At 36.5% G+C, this 14811-nt stretch overlaps 1 protein-coding gene across 1 annotated transcript in view; it reads right to left on the reverse strand.

The window, feature by feature from the left end:
- Nucleotides 1–14811, reverse strand: part of TSSC1 (tumor suppressing subtransferable candidate 1) — a 77186-nt gene that overhangs the window by 32896 nt on the left and 29479 nt on the right. The window contains exon 4 of the mRNA XM_008641753.2: nucleotides 8147–8303. Coding sequence (XP_008639975.1) covers nucleotides 8147–8303 — 157 coding nt within the window. The remainder of the gene's footprint in view (nucleotides 1–8146; nucleotides 8304–14811) is intronic.

Here is a 14811-nt window from a genome sequence, read left to right on the forward strand (position 1 = left end):
AGTTCTGGCCATTTTACAGTTTATTGAAGTCTGCTGCACAGAACACAAGTTACACGTAATCTCAAAATTCTCAGACAGTGAGATCTAATTTGGAGTCCAACTCCTCAAGATGCAGTAAAACAAGAATCACAGCTTCCTAAAAAAACTTAAAAGGTAAGGTGAACTTTTTAGCTAAAAAGCTCCTGAGAATGAGAATTAAGAAATGAAGTTAAGGATTATTTTGGACAAGAACCCCAAAGACAGCTGGGCTTTATTCTGACTCTTACATTACTTTTACATTGAGAAAAATTAAACTGCTTTACAAACAAATACAAAAGTATTCCAATAAGGAGGTGCCACAGAAAAATCACTTACCTCTAAAATGTTTATTTTTCCTTAAATTATCATTGTGTAGGCCTCTACAACACACTCCTCATGGAGTAGCCATTGCCAGACACCATTTCTATTCTGTTGCCTGAACAGGGCTTAAAAACCCCCCGAAGTGAATATTATGGATATTTGACACATTAGGAAAGAAACATATAACTGGCTTGTCTGTCAAAGATCAGTAAGGTGGTCAGCCTAAGAAAAACATTTTGTATTATCAGTGTCTATCAGGAAAGCACACAGAGTGCTGCCAGGTAAAACTCCTGCCCAGCTTCTGGAGGCCTCAGGATAACAATAGCTTTTTCCACGTACTAAGGCAAAAATTAAGGGCTGAAACAAACTTCTGTGCAAAACAGCTGGTGTGGGCAAAAGCAATCGCTGCAGACTCATTTTAGAGGAAACACGTATCTACTTTTGAGAGGGACAATTTGAGTATTTTCATATGGGATTTTTCAAAGATGGAAATATGGATATAGCATATCCTTACTAATTTATTGCTGTTAGTAAAAAACTGCATGGTTGGTCAGGGGAATAAAACCTAACAAAACAGAATATCCCTCTGAGTATATTTCCCCAGTGATTTGAAACATGTGCGTAAGAAGAAAATTATGATTGCCTGGATCTGCACTGATAGCTGAAGAAAATCACTGCTCCTTCTGTTCAGAAGAAGAGCAAACGCAAGAATGCTAAAGGTTTACACAGACATAGATGTACCCTCTAACACCTCTAATCCAGCAACTGTGGATTCTGGGAGAATTTGAGGTGAAGAGAATTCCAGAAGCAGCTGGGACTGTAACTGATGTGGTCTCCCCCTAACCTGCCTCTCCAACACCACTGCCCAAGACTGAGCACTGGGATGGATGGACTGTGGGAGGCTGCAGGGCACACCTTCAGATCTCACAAACATTTTACCAAATAGATACACTTAACCAAAAATGTACAAGGATCAATTTTTTTCACCCAATAGACATCCAAAAGACATTTCAAAACCCTGAATTTTTAACTACCATGTAAGCAAGTGTCAACAGCAACATCGCTACATCTACAGTCATCCCAGAATATTGTGCTAGGAAAGAATTCTACTCTAAGGGATAAATATTCTAAATAATAAGTGCTTAATGGGGTTTTGGAGAGTAAACTGGAGTCTGACACCAAGGAAACAGGGGCACCTGTTCAGTTAGCTCCTCATGAATATTTAAATTCCTCCTGCTTAACTAATTTTTTTCACAGTTCTACAACACCATTTTTCTTTAACATTTCCCACTAACATTTGTAGCAATTCAGTAAGACTGAAAATAAAATTATTAGAATAAATAGAATAGTATTATAATAAACAGAAGTATCTATTTCACCTGCAAAATCACTTGAGGCAGACTTCAACCATCACTTTTTCAGTGGTAAGAATAGCTTAAGTGACATCACAAAAAGGAAGAAACCCCCTTTGAAAAGTAGCTCAATTTTCTTTCAGTGGGGAAAAATCTCAACTAATTTGGCAGTAAAACTGGGGAATATAACAGCATGGTGAGAAATGAAATGAAATTATGTTCAAGTTGGGACAGAGAGTGAAATAGTACTCTACAAACCCATTTTTTTGTTACCTGTAGAGTAACACGATTTCTGCACTGTTTTCTGTATCGTGACTTATGAATCCAAACTAAACACAAAAAACTGCAAAGACTTCATCAAAACTAATTTTCATTCAAGCATATGGAATCTATTGAACTTATCAGAAGTGATAAGTTAACTGAATGCATACAGTAAGTTCACATAAAGGAATAAATAAATAAATATTTTCCCCTTCAGTATTTGCTTCAGTGTCAGATTTTAGTTTGACTAAGTTTCCCTCTGCTGTATATTAGTAGAGTCAAATAAATGCTGATTAAAAGCTAACATAATAAACTGGGCATACAATACAAAGTTCTATTAGTTCAGTATCCAATTAATGAATTGCATTTATTGCCTAGTAAATGTGATTACATTGAAGAGCTCAAAGTTTTAAAATTGCACAACACTAACCACTCAAAATTACCACAAATATTCAAGGGAATGAAAAAGAGAAGATGAGAGTTCTAAATTACTCTGCTGGTTCCAGATTTATTTTAAAGGATGAAAAAAGTGGAAAAGGAGAGAGAAAATGTGAGAAAGACATCTAATGGTTGAACACTGAATATTTGGACTTATATACAATAGATGGTTTTATTTACAGTAAAGAAGAATCAAAGATTCAAGAGAGCAAAATCCTGTGAAGAATTCAGGATCACATGGAATTATGAAGAGAGCAGGGACATAAATAGTTTAAACTTTTACCAATTTAGAAAGGATCAGAATATAAAGGGCATTATCAGTACCAATAAGCAGCTGTTAAGATACATTCTCAGTGAAACTACACTTGTCATGTAGTAAGCTAGTCCAAAAAAATTGTCTCTATACTTATTGTTGTAATATCAGAAGAGGCTGATGGAGAATACAAATATGTGGAATGAATCAAGTGCAGAAGAATTATTCTTAAATGCTGACAATTTCAGATAGCTCTGAAATTTTGTGTATCGTGTGAAGATACAATTAATATCTGCTGGGCAGCTGTTACAAATCACCTCCCCCCTGAAAATACAGAGTTCAGTTTATACACCAGAATATGCAACTGACAGTCCTGAAACTCTCTATATAAATATCAGAGGGAGTTCTGTCCTCACAATTATATTTCTGGTACTGGGACATATGAAGTGTTAAAATAAGGTTAAAAACTGCATTTATTACACATCTTTCCTATAAAACATATCTAACAGTTAACTGTACCACATATTCAAGACCATACAATCCTTCTAAAATTATTGTTACTTTCAGGTTTATATTCATTAGGTATAGACTATTAAATTATTTTAAACTTTTTTTTGAATGAAACCTTAAGCTAGAACTTTAACATACATATCCTGAAGCTTAATAGAGGGGTACTATAGAAGAAGTAACATTACCAACACTATGACAGGAAAGAGAAGTGATACTTGAATATCACATGGAAGTGTTAGAGCTATTATAAACACTGTTTTCACTTTTCTTTTGAGTTTCAGATTCTCTTACTTCTTGGTTTTTTTACTTGAAGATGTTTTGGGGTGGCTTGGTTTTTGTGTTTTTTGGTTTTTTTTTTTGTTTTTTTTTAATAAATTTAAAGGCCAAAAAGATAAGTAAAACCCTACTGGATTTCATTCATCTGTCTTCAGGGCATCAATTATCAGTGTGCCTAACTTCGATCAGGTGACTGTGTGCATTAATGGAATGAACATGATGAAACTGAAGCAATGTTATGTATAGCATCTTCTTTATCTTAAATGAATTAAATCTCTACTCAGGTTGAAAGAACTGTTAGAGAGAATTTGCACTTCTGTAAAAAACCAACCTTAATGAGGTTGATTTGTACTGTGTATGGCCAAGGAAGAGATGGTACTTCTCTGTACTCTATCTGGAGACCTTCAATGAAATACCAAATAAAATCTAAGTACTTAAAATCTGTGGGAATAGCTCATTTATAACTTCCTCCTTTGTGAATTCAAAGTTCTAATTTAATATTTTAGTGATAAACATCCTGGAGTTCTTGAAACATCTGTGACTCTAAAAAATTTATAATTTGTCTCCCTCTCTAGTTCTCTTAGATATGGTAATATTTGCATGTTCATATCTAGGATTGATTGAGTGGGATACACCAAAACAAAAAAATCAACTTGAGCTAGTAGAGAAGCCTAATGAAGTGATCTATCATTATTTGTAATATATTCGTCCCTTTCAAAAAATTTTTAGCAGCTCTTGTTTTCTATTTAAAATACAAATTCTTCATTCCTCACCTTTCAGACTTCTCAGAATTGAGCTTCCACTTACATTGTCTCTGTAACCCCCATTCATTTTCCCTTTACAGTTGTATTTCACTGTTCATCTAACACTTTCCCCTTATTTATTTTCATTTTATTCCCCATTTACTACACAGACCACAATCCAACTTACTTCACTTGTTCCCCTCTCTTTTAAAGTACACAGCCTAGTACCAAGCAGGATCTATCCTATTTTATACCTGCCACACTTGGAAGGGAAAAAGTAGGATTTTAAGTATATAGAGGCGAGCCTGCTTCCAGCAGATGCAAGAGAAACTCCCTGCTGTGTTACAAATTCAAGATCTCACAGATTGTATTTTCTCTTATGTCCTGTAGTATCCTTCTTCTCCGAGGACTATCTTGTCAAGTCTACTACCAAAAAGTCTGCAGCAAAACTGAGAGGGAAGTAGAACAGTAGGTTACTGCTAAAACATAAGTCTTTTGGGGTTTAACAGACAAGAGTTCTGGGGATTCCTCCAAGCTGCATTCAGAGGAATAATCAAAATCTCATTAACTGCTGTCCTGTTTCCTTGGCCTCTCCTATGCAGACAGTACTTTGGACTGCTTCTTGCAAGATACCCAATGGTAAGTTCCTTTAATTGAATCTTACAACATTGCATAGAGCAACATACTTATTGTTATGTGTGTTTCACTCTGCATGAATACATATATTTATCTACCAATTGAATTTATTGAAGAGACTTTTTTTTTTTAAAACACACACACACAAATTTCCATGTATATCTGGGGTTTTCCACTCTGTAATAATTCACTCAGTATTTTTGCATTTGAAATCTTTGCATTTTGGCTTACATGAGGAACAGCAGGCAGAGGATGAAAAAAAAATCTTAGGCTAGAACCAAACAGAACAATTAACAGGCCTATTTGGTGGCCTAATTTAAGCATCTGTTTAATCTTCTGAACTCTCTTTATGCCATACAAGAGTTTGAGTAAAAATGCTGATGAGTCCCAAATTCAAAGCAGTAAACAATCTCAGTAACTAAAAATGAATGGTTATGCTTAATTTTTAAACACAGTAACTCATGCAATCCAGATAAAGTGGAACTGTAGAAAAGCAAACTTCTTTTTCATTTGCCTGTAATGTCTTGGAGATTCGATTTTGCCAAAGGTTTTGTCAAGATTAGAAAATTATTTCAATAGATCTTGAGCAGGAGGAGCACAGTGTTGAGTCACACACCAGCAAAGTTTAAGATTTTAGTCACAATCGACTGAAAACACTCTTTTGGTCTTGGTTCACAAAAGAGAACTGGTATTAAATATGTCTCTGCTGGTTTTTAATAAAAAATTTCAGAGACATGTGAGCACAGCATTCCATAAAGGAGATAAAAGTAAAAAAATGAAGAATCAGTTCTTAACGTAAGTACAGAGTTGAACAAAACCAATACCTGACACATCAGACCAGGAAAAAATCCCACCTTGTGTTTCCTAGTGCATGATACTAGAAACAGAAAAATCTGTGAGGTAATTTTCCAACTAGCAGGCTTTCTTAATAGAAGAGAAAAACAATATAAGACAATAAACCTTAAAAAAGGCATGAAAAGGAATAAAGCAGAGGAGGGTAAACATGAACAAAACTACAAGTAAAGCCCTGAGGTGGGTGATAGATGCCAGAGTACATAACCAGTTGCATGTTCAAGATAGTTTTGCTTTTTTTCCTGATTTACAATCAAGTCTCAATTACTTATGATCTGCAACCAGATTCATGAATATCATGAAGCATCTGTGCGCTACAGATACCAAGACACACAAAAAATACCTTCCTATGAGCTGCTATCTGGAGTCAGTGTCACAAAGGCTGACACCAACATTACATGCTGCATCTTTAAACTGTGCTGGCAACTCTGCCACACTCTTGCGGGCCCAGCATATAAAGATGTGATAGAAATGCCGTTTTTCGTTTAATTTTTTTTAGCATGCATTTTGACTAATAATATTCAAAATTAACTTAAAAAATGAAGCCTGTGTCCAATTTGTGGCTCTGGTACACTGCTGTACTGCACACTGTGGATTAAGCAACCTCCTTGAAGTGTACATGGTCACACTGAACCCAGGTCCAGTGCTCAGCCTGTGGTTTTCTGGGCAAAATGTAAAGAGTATGCTCTAATGGCAAGGCAAATGACAGAGCCTTCTTACTGCAAGTGTATGGTGCCAGACCACCACGGATCTCAGTGATTGTGTACACCAGAACACTGGCTTACATTGTGGTTTGAAAAGTGTTTACACTTCGCATTGAGGAAAATTGCTTTTCTGATTTATGTTTGGTTCTAACAACAATTGAACCCTTAGTGTCTAAATAGCTTCATGTTTCTCTAAACACCTGAGAAGTGTAATACAAAGAATATTTACGTTGCTATTTGTAGCCAACACACCACTCACTGAGGCATGGCATGTTAAGTGACACATTTAGCACAAAAGGCCTAATTTACTCATTTATGAGCTGTGTCCAATATGATTGAGACACAAATAGAAAAGCCTGCTCTAGAACAAGATCCTCTAACTCAGCTGTGCTTGCCTGAGATGCTGTGAGGAGTACTAATGCCAAGTACTCTGTTTACATCTTTTATCTCTCTGTAACACTGGACATTTTCAAATCTCTGTGCATATATATACACATGCACATAGATAATGGGCATTAAATTGTAGCAGAAATTTGTAAGCACTAAGTACTGGATAAAATCAGATAGCAGATGACTGAAAACTGCACATGAACTTGTTATAAGCTGTTATTAGAGGAAAAGAATTATTCTGGGCATTCGCATAATTCACATCCTGATAAAAAGCAGTGATACGCCTCCTATTCTTCCTTTCGTGATCCAGCTACCATACAAAGTTCTGGCATTCCAGCATCAGACAGAAACTGTTTATGGGAAGCTGCAAGACAAAAGGCACAAAGCTTAAAAGGGTAAAAAGTAAAGATAAAACAAACAAAAAAACCTTTCCAATATAATTGGGAATATTAGTTATCAAAAGGTTTCAACAATAAAAATTGAATTAAAATAATAAAAGAATTACAAAGAGGAGCACTCATTTTAAAATGTGTAGCAAAGAATTAAAGGATACTACCATGAAGAAATTTAACATTCAGAAAATGTGTATCTTAGAAAAAAGTAATCTATATGTTTTTGAATGCACTGATATGTCCCATCTTGTCCAAGAACTGCCTAATAAATATTACCTTAAATTTACCCCTTTTTTTGGTTAAAATTTAACCTGCAAGGCTGAAACTAGAAATCTGTGGCTAGAAATGGATGCTTAAAACTTATGATATGCCCTGCATCTGGTCAGGAAGCAGTGGGAACATGTCATATACACACATCCATAAAGCAACAAACTTGCAAATACACAACGGACAAATTTAACTTTCTTTTAAATAACAGAAAGGAAAGGGAAACAAGCTTCTGTAATAACATCTGCAGTATTGCAGCTCTCCTTGTCTTGACTTAGACAACAGATAAAGAATAGTTACACAGGCACCATATAACATAATGAATTCTTATCCTTATCAAACAATAAATTACTCACACTCATGCTAAATCAGTTGAGGGAAGACTAAAAAAGAAAAACATAAGTGCAACATCAAATTTATATTAGATAAAAAGACTGAAATTCTAAGTATTATATCTCTGTGCAACAAAGGTTTTAGATGGGGGCAGGTGGGGAAAAACACATTAAAACAGTACACAGGCTGTTACTCCATATGTGTTTGCAGGACGATAATAAATGTTTTTAATCTATGAAACATCTGGGACTAAAAATCCAATTTATACTTTTTTTTTTTAAAAGATGGAATAGTTTTAAAGTGCATAGCATAGCTTCTACAATATAAATCTGCACAAAACTAACAGCATGGGTCTATCCTTTAGGTTTTTTCTAGGAGTATAAAATATGCAGAATCCTACCAGGCCATATTGCCATGGGCTGTGTTGTCAAGGTGACAGAGTAGCTCCAGGGTTTGAGTGTTGCTTGATGAATCATCAGGGGATTCATGACTGCCTGATTCCAATTCCTTCGGCATCCTCCAAACAGCAGCACATGTCATGACTTTAGTGTCTGAAGCTAAGCAACAGAGAATAATGTCAACAGATCATTGTATGGGAGACGTATTGTGTATACACTGCACCAACATTTATACAAATCTATAAGCAATGCACATCTGCTGTTTGAAATATTTAAAAATATTATACCAAGATGAATTCAAAGAATGCAGAATGTGGCTACAGACACAGACCTCAAGTTAGCAGTCAAGTTGCTGCAAAACTCATAATTAGCACGCATTTAATATGTGTCTCCCTGAACAAAAGCAAAATTAAGTGCTCATGAAAACTCTTCGGGAGGCATGTTTTCCAAGTTTCATTCCCCATACTGATGTTAATGAAAATGACCCACAAGTTACCTTGCTTGATTCCTTAATAGTAAAGATACAGACATCACTTAAACACTGTCTTGGGGTGACTTTATGATGTGTATCCCCTATTGCCGCTCTGTGCCCGTGTCTCTAAAACCGGGGGCAAGAGAAGGAAAAAAAAAAAAAAGCCAGACAAACTTTTCAAAGCAGTTTGTGCTCCAAGGACACAGAGATAGCTGCTACTCGTGCTGTAGAGCAGAGGAAAAGCACCTTCCAGCTTTTCCCCAGTTCTTGGCTCCTTTTCTTGGAAGGGAGAGACAGAGAGTTAAATTAATTTGTTTTCCTGGGACTCCAGCTTCCTCCTCTTCTCTTCTGGACTGTTCAACAATGCCAGAACACACTGGGAGATCTTACACCTTGGCCCAGCTCCGAAGAGGAGAAAGCCACATTCACAAAGGACTCTGGAAATTTACCAGGTTCTCTCCACAGAGAGAGGTTTTATTATTTAGCATTATTCTTTTCCCATTGTCTGTCAAATAAATAGGCTTTTTTCTTTCACTTTCCTCGGAGGAATTTTTTCCTGAACCTGGTGGTGGAGGGGCAGCTGAAACCTGCCTTCTATCAGAGGATGTTAATTTTGGACGTTCCTCCAAACTTGTCTCAAACTGGGACAAACACTTCTCTTTTAAGGGCTATCTTCGGTTCAATCCAGAACGTTATCTCATATCCTTTACTATCAGTAACTGTTTATTGCAAAATTAGGTTTTCCATGTAAGTACATGCCTCTAACCCCAACAAATAAAAGCAGCTTCCAAAAGACAAACTGAACTTACACACATACAGCAAAGTATTACAATGTGTGAAGAACAAGGCAACTGTAGATTGAGGAGAAAATACCATATGGTCTGTGCACATATGGCATTGCCCATCACCCAATACAGCAATTTGTAGCAGTGCAGAATGGGAGGAGACCAGGGCAGCAGTGCATATGTTCACGCTGTTCCAGCCACTGGTCCGGGGTTCACCGAGGATGAACAGGTTGGTGTGATCCACTCCAGCGGGAACAAAGGAACCAGCCACAGCTACCTTGAGCAAAAGCAGGGGGAGTGACTGCCAGCTGAAGGATGAGCTAAATGAGAAGTCCAGAGGATAAGCAGCAATGAGTGATACATTTTCTGTTCTGAGGTCATTTCAGATGCCTCTATCTCCAACTACATTTTAGCTGATTTTAGTCAAGGGCATCTGATTACAGAGCTGTGAGCAAATGTGACCAACTTTCATCAGTGGAAAGGAAAACGGCAGCAACTGTAATTAGAGTGTTTTCAAGAGGAAGGAAGGACACTGAAAAGGCCTTCTCAGGCTAAAATGGTACTAATGTGGGAAAAAACATGCATTATAAAGGTCACTAATCTGGATACTCTTATGGAAAAAGAGGCACCCAAACAACACTGAATAGGACAAAAAGTAACTGATACATAATAAGTCCTGAATACAAGAATGCAGACATGTTTAAAATGCAGTCATATGAAATAAAAGGAAAAAAAAGGTAGGTAGGTCAAACCTGTAGGAAAAAAAGGCCCTTTCTGTGACAGGAAACAGGGATAGGAAGAGGGCTTTATATGAATTCAGAACACACAATCACTGGGTATTTGATAGATTGCGCTGAGTATAAATTATATGTATGATGCACATAACTGTTCTACAGTAATTTGGATATACAAGTTGAATACAGTAAAAAGAGACCATACATCTAAAGATGATAGAAAATCCCCTATTTATTAACACTTAATTGAACTTTTGCTAATTGTAGAGCATGCTAACTAAACAGCTATTTCCAAATCATTTCAGGCAAATTGTTTACTCTAGATCCACATGCCACTGAGGAAGAGAAGAAAGAGAAGGGGATGGCTACCTTTCCTTAGCAAAGGGCAAACCCACACACAGTGTGCATTGTACACCATGCAAGTAATAAGTAACTTAAAGTGCAATAAAGCTAAAGAAGGGGAGATTTATCAAACGCTTCACTTCAATGTGACAGAACAGTAATGAACAGCTTCTGGTAGATTATAACTACTAAAAGGTCTGTACTATGCATATAAAGCATTAGCTTTTCCACTGTCATCAAGATCATGACAGAGAACCACAACATCAAATCACAGAAAACAAACTACATGTTCCTCAAGCCATCTTTCCTCTCAGTACAGCACAACAAGTCTTAAGAGAACTTGAAAATGTCACAAAGAAATGTAATAATCAAGAAACAGATTTTTAGAGAAAGTGCCCTACACAAAAGACTTTTCAATGCACTGATGGGATACACATCATAAGGTCACCCCAAGACACCAGTCCTATCTTCCCCAAGAATTATCTAATACATATTACCTTTTTCTTTTTAGTTGAAATTTAACCTACAAGGCTTCAACTAGTAATCAGTGGTGAGATAAATTCTTAAAATCTGTGGTACAAACTATGACATAATTAAAAATGAAGACTCAACTATCACTTCTGAAGTCTTTTTGGGAGGGAGGGGGGTATTTTTGGTTTGCTTGGCTTGGGTTCTTTTGCTGTTGTTGTCTTTTTGTGGGGGTTTTTTTTGGTTTTTTTTTAATGTTTTTGGGGGGGATTTTGGGGTTTTTTTACAAACTAGCTAACAAACATAAATTTTTATGCAGCCAGATTTTGAAAAGCATCGAGACTGATTTTAAGTATTGTTCACTTTTGATAAATTTAAAATTACTCCTATTAGAATATATGTAAGTATAATGAGATTATGAAGGCTATTTTACATAGCAGGTGTCTGAATACAGAAACCAAAGAGGCCCTTTCCACTCTCATGTACGACATGTACAGCAATATCCAACACTGATGTTTCATTATCCTGGTTCAGTTTCAATCCAGACTTCTCATTTCATTTACAACAATCTGCTCTGTTATTCCACTTTTCTTAAAATTCTCTGATAATTGTGAAGCAGCCTGTAAAACTTGCATGATCACCTCCCACACTGTATTTTTTCTGAAAAGTTATAGCAGACTGCATTCTTATGGTTTCAACTTTTCTTGCTAGTAGATGGTTAGGTGGTCCCAAAATTATGTCAAACTGTGGTTGATAAAACATGGAGCAAGTGCATTAACATGTCTATGCCCTGCATCTGTTCAGGAAGCAGTGAGAACATGTCATATACACACGCCCATATAGCAACAAACTTGCAAATACACAATGGACAAATTTAACTTTCTTCTGAATACCAGAAAGGAAAAGGAAACAAATCCCTGTAATAAACTATGCAGTACTGAACTCTCCTTGGCTTGTCTTAAACAAACGAAATGAGTAGTTATACAGGCGTCACATAATATGAATTCTCGTCCTTAACAAACAATAAATTACTTCCGCATAGGCCAAATCAGTTGAGGGAAGACTGAAAACCAAAGACTGAAGTGCAACATCAAATTTATATTCCATAAAAAGATTGAAATTCCAAGTACTGCTGCTTTGTGCAGCAAAGGTTTTATATGAGGGGAGGTGGGGAGAAACACGTTCTCAAGACATCTTTCCTCTTACTACAGCACCACAATCTTAAGACAGCCTTGAAATGACATTTTAACTTCTTAAAACTGGAGTATTAGTTCCTTGCACAATCAGATTTCCAGACTGAAAACCCTAAAACAATTAAACCAGCATTATTTTGAAGATTGAAGGAGGCCAAAGCATATGCATATATATATGTGTGTATACATAGAGAGAAATGCCCCTGAAACTTGATGTGACCCAGGCTCCTACAACACTGGTGGTTTGAAAACTGAAGTCCAGGTTGGTGCAGAATTTCATATGCAGAATTTTATGCAGTTTCATGCCTGTTTTACTTCACTGGGACTAGTGGTGAAGGATAAAATTAACTGCACATCAGAAAGGGTAACACTAAAAGCCAACAAGCACAAAACTTTGACACTTAGCACAGACATTATCCTCTGCTTTCAGTTGGGTTTGATGATGCTCAGGGAAAGTGTGAGATCACTTTCCAGCTGCTGAACGTCCATCCATCTTGAACAACTGTATGTGCATTGCAAATATTCTGATTCTAATTTTAAACTTCGGAGAAATTCTGGAATTAGATACATGGCTGAAATCTGTAGAATAAAGACTTTATTCAGAGCACTACTAATTTCTCCTTGGACAGTTTGACACTTTGTTAATTCCCAGATATGAGAAACAAAAATGGAATTTCCACAGCTAGCCATAGAAGTAATTTTAGATATGTCTGGCCTTAAGGAAGGCTTAATTTCCCTTTATATAAGGAACTTTTTAAAAGACACCGTTTTCACCTTTGTAAAAGAGAGGGCAAATCTAAGTGCTGAGTGAAAGTGTCACTCTTCTGATAGATGAAGTGGAGCTTTTTCTGGGTCACAATTCCTCTTAATCAAATAACAACTAGCTACAAACCTACAGAAATCCATAAACACAAACAGGAACTCTCACTACATAGAAATCAAAATCCCATAACAAGCTTCCCATGGCCACATGAAAAGCTCACTAACAGTATACCGTATTTGTGGCATTACCCATATAGCCTTATTTCCCAAGCGATAATATTAAAATTTAAAAATCCAGCGTTACTAGGTAATTTCACTACCACCTCTGTAGTGCCATTGCTTATCTAGAATGCCTACAGCCAAAGAGAAACTCCAGGTTTTCTCATCTTTTACTATCTTCACATCACATTACTGCACATACGCATACAAAATGACAATGTTTTTATCTACCAGCTCTCATATTATCTCTTTAAAATGTTAAAAGATAAGTATGAAACCAATATTTAAATGACAATACCAGTTATTCTGTAAAAGAAAGAAAAACAAGCTAAACACATAGTGTGTCTATGTCGTGCTTGTATGCCTTCCTTAAAACTCTTTATATGGTTGGAAAACATTTTTGCATCCCTACTTCATATTGAAACAAGAATTTTTATTTATGTCACAGCATCAACGAGGAAGAGAACAGATAAGGCTGTGTTGCAGTTTTATCACTGAGTGTATCAAGAAAAATGTTACAGGGTTTACTAAGCACTACTGAACTTTCATAAAGAATAAGTCAAAGGTTTGAAGAAGGATGCCCCAGTGTATTCCTCACACACTGTTCACATAAAATGATCCAGGAATGAGACAATGAACTATTGAATTTTTGCCATATTTGTTCTTCCTCATTCAAGAGGGGGAAATATTTGTTCCTCATCATCCCTCATCTAATTCATCATACATCTTCAGTATATCTTTTCCTAGGTATAGCTAAGGATGGACTAAATGTACTGTTCCAACTGCAACAACCACGGGTTAAGCACCATTTCCCCAAGACCACCAATATTATCTCCTGGATAATATTGTCCTCCAGAGGACAATATCTGCTACAGTGACTGCACATAGTTTAATCTACCTAGTTCTGTTGAAATGATCCAGGCTTGCAAACAAGCAAAACAGAATTCAAGGAAAAAACAACTAATCCCATACTTTGACAGCACTGAATTAGGAAGCAACTACACATGATGCTGGTAGCAATAAAGGTACAGTAGTTAAATGTAGAAACAAACTTTGGTGAGTTCAAACTTTGTTGCATTCAGCCAAAGTCTAACACATAATCATGACTATAGAACATGAGGCCATCTTTGGTGACTACTTTACAAGTTGAGCAAGTGAGAAAGCCCTCTGCATGCAGACCATACAATTTGCAAAGGGTCACAACATGGTCAATCAGTATCAATTTTCCCTGCAGCACTCAAAACGACCTCTCAACGAGGGCTATTTCCATGACAATTTTTGGCTTTATACTACCAGCTGGTTCCAACACAGAAAAAAAAGTAAAAACTGCCAACTGGTGGGACATCCCATTTATCCTCCTCCAAACACTGTTCCCGTTGGAGCATTGCTCCAACTTAAATTAAGAGAAAGAAATAAGCGTGGGGAAAAAAATATCTGCCTGAAATTTAAACGTAACAGGAAGTTACTAACTGGAGTTCAAAAAGAAACACGTCTGTAAGGTTAACTACAAGTACCTGTTACTCCTTTATAGAGTTCCTCTATGCACAACCAATCAATTCACTGCACTACTGCTGCTGGAACAGAGTAGCCAGCAGACATTCCTTAAGAAGTACACAATAATTTCTGGACTAGATGCAAAAAGAAAATCCTGTGGGTGTAAGAACACTGCTGATTCCAGATGCAACACATTTA

This window comes from Corvus brachyrhynchos, unplaced genomic scaffold (assembly GCF_000691975.1).
Source record: "Corvus brachyrhynchos isolate BGI_N302 unplaced genomic scaffold, ASM69197v1 scaffold116, whole genome shotgun sequence".
Lineage (NCBI taxonomy): Eukaryota > Metazoa > Chordata > Aves > Passeriformes > Corvidae > Corvus > Corvus brachyrhynchos.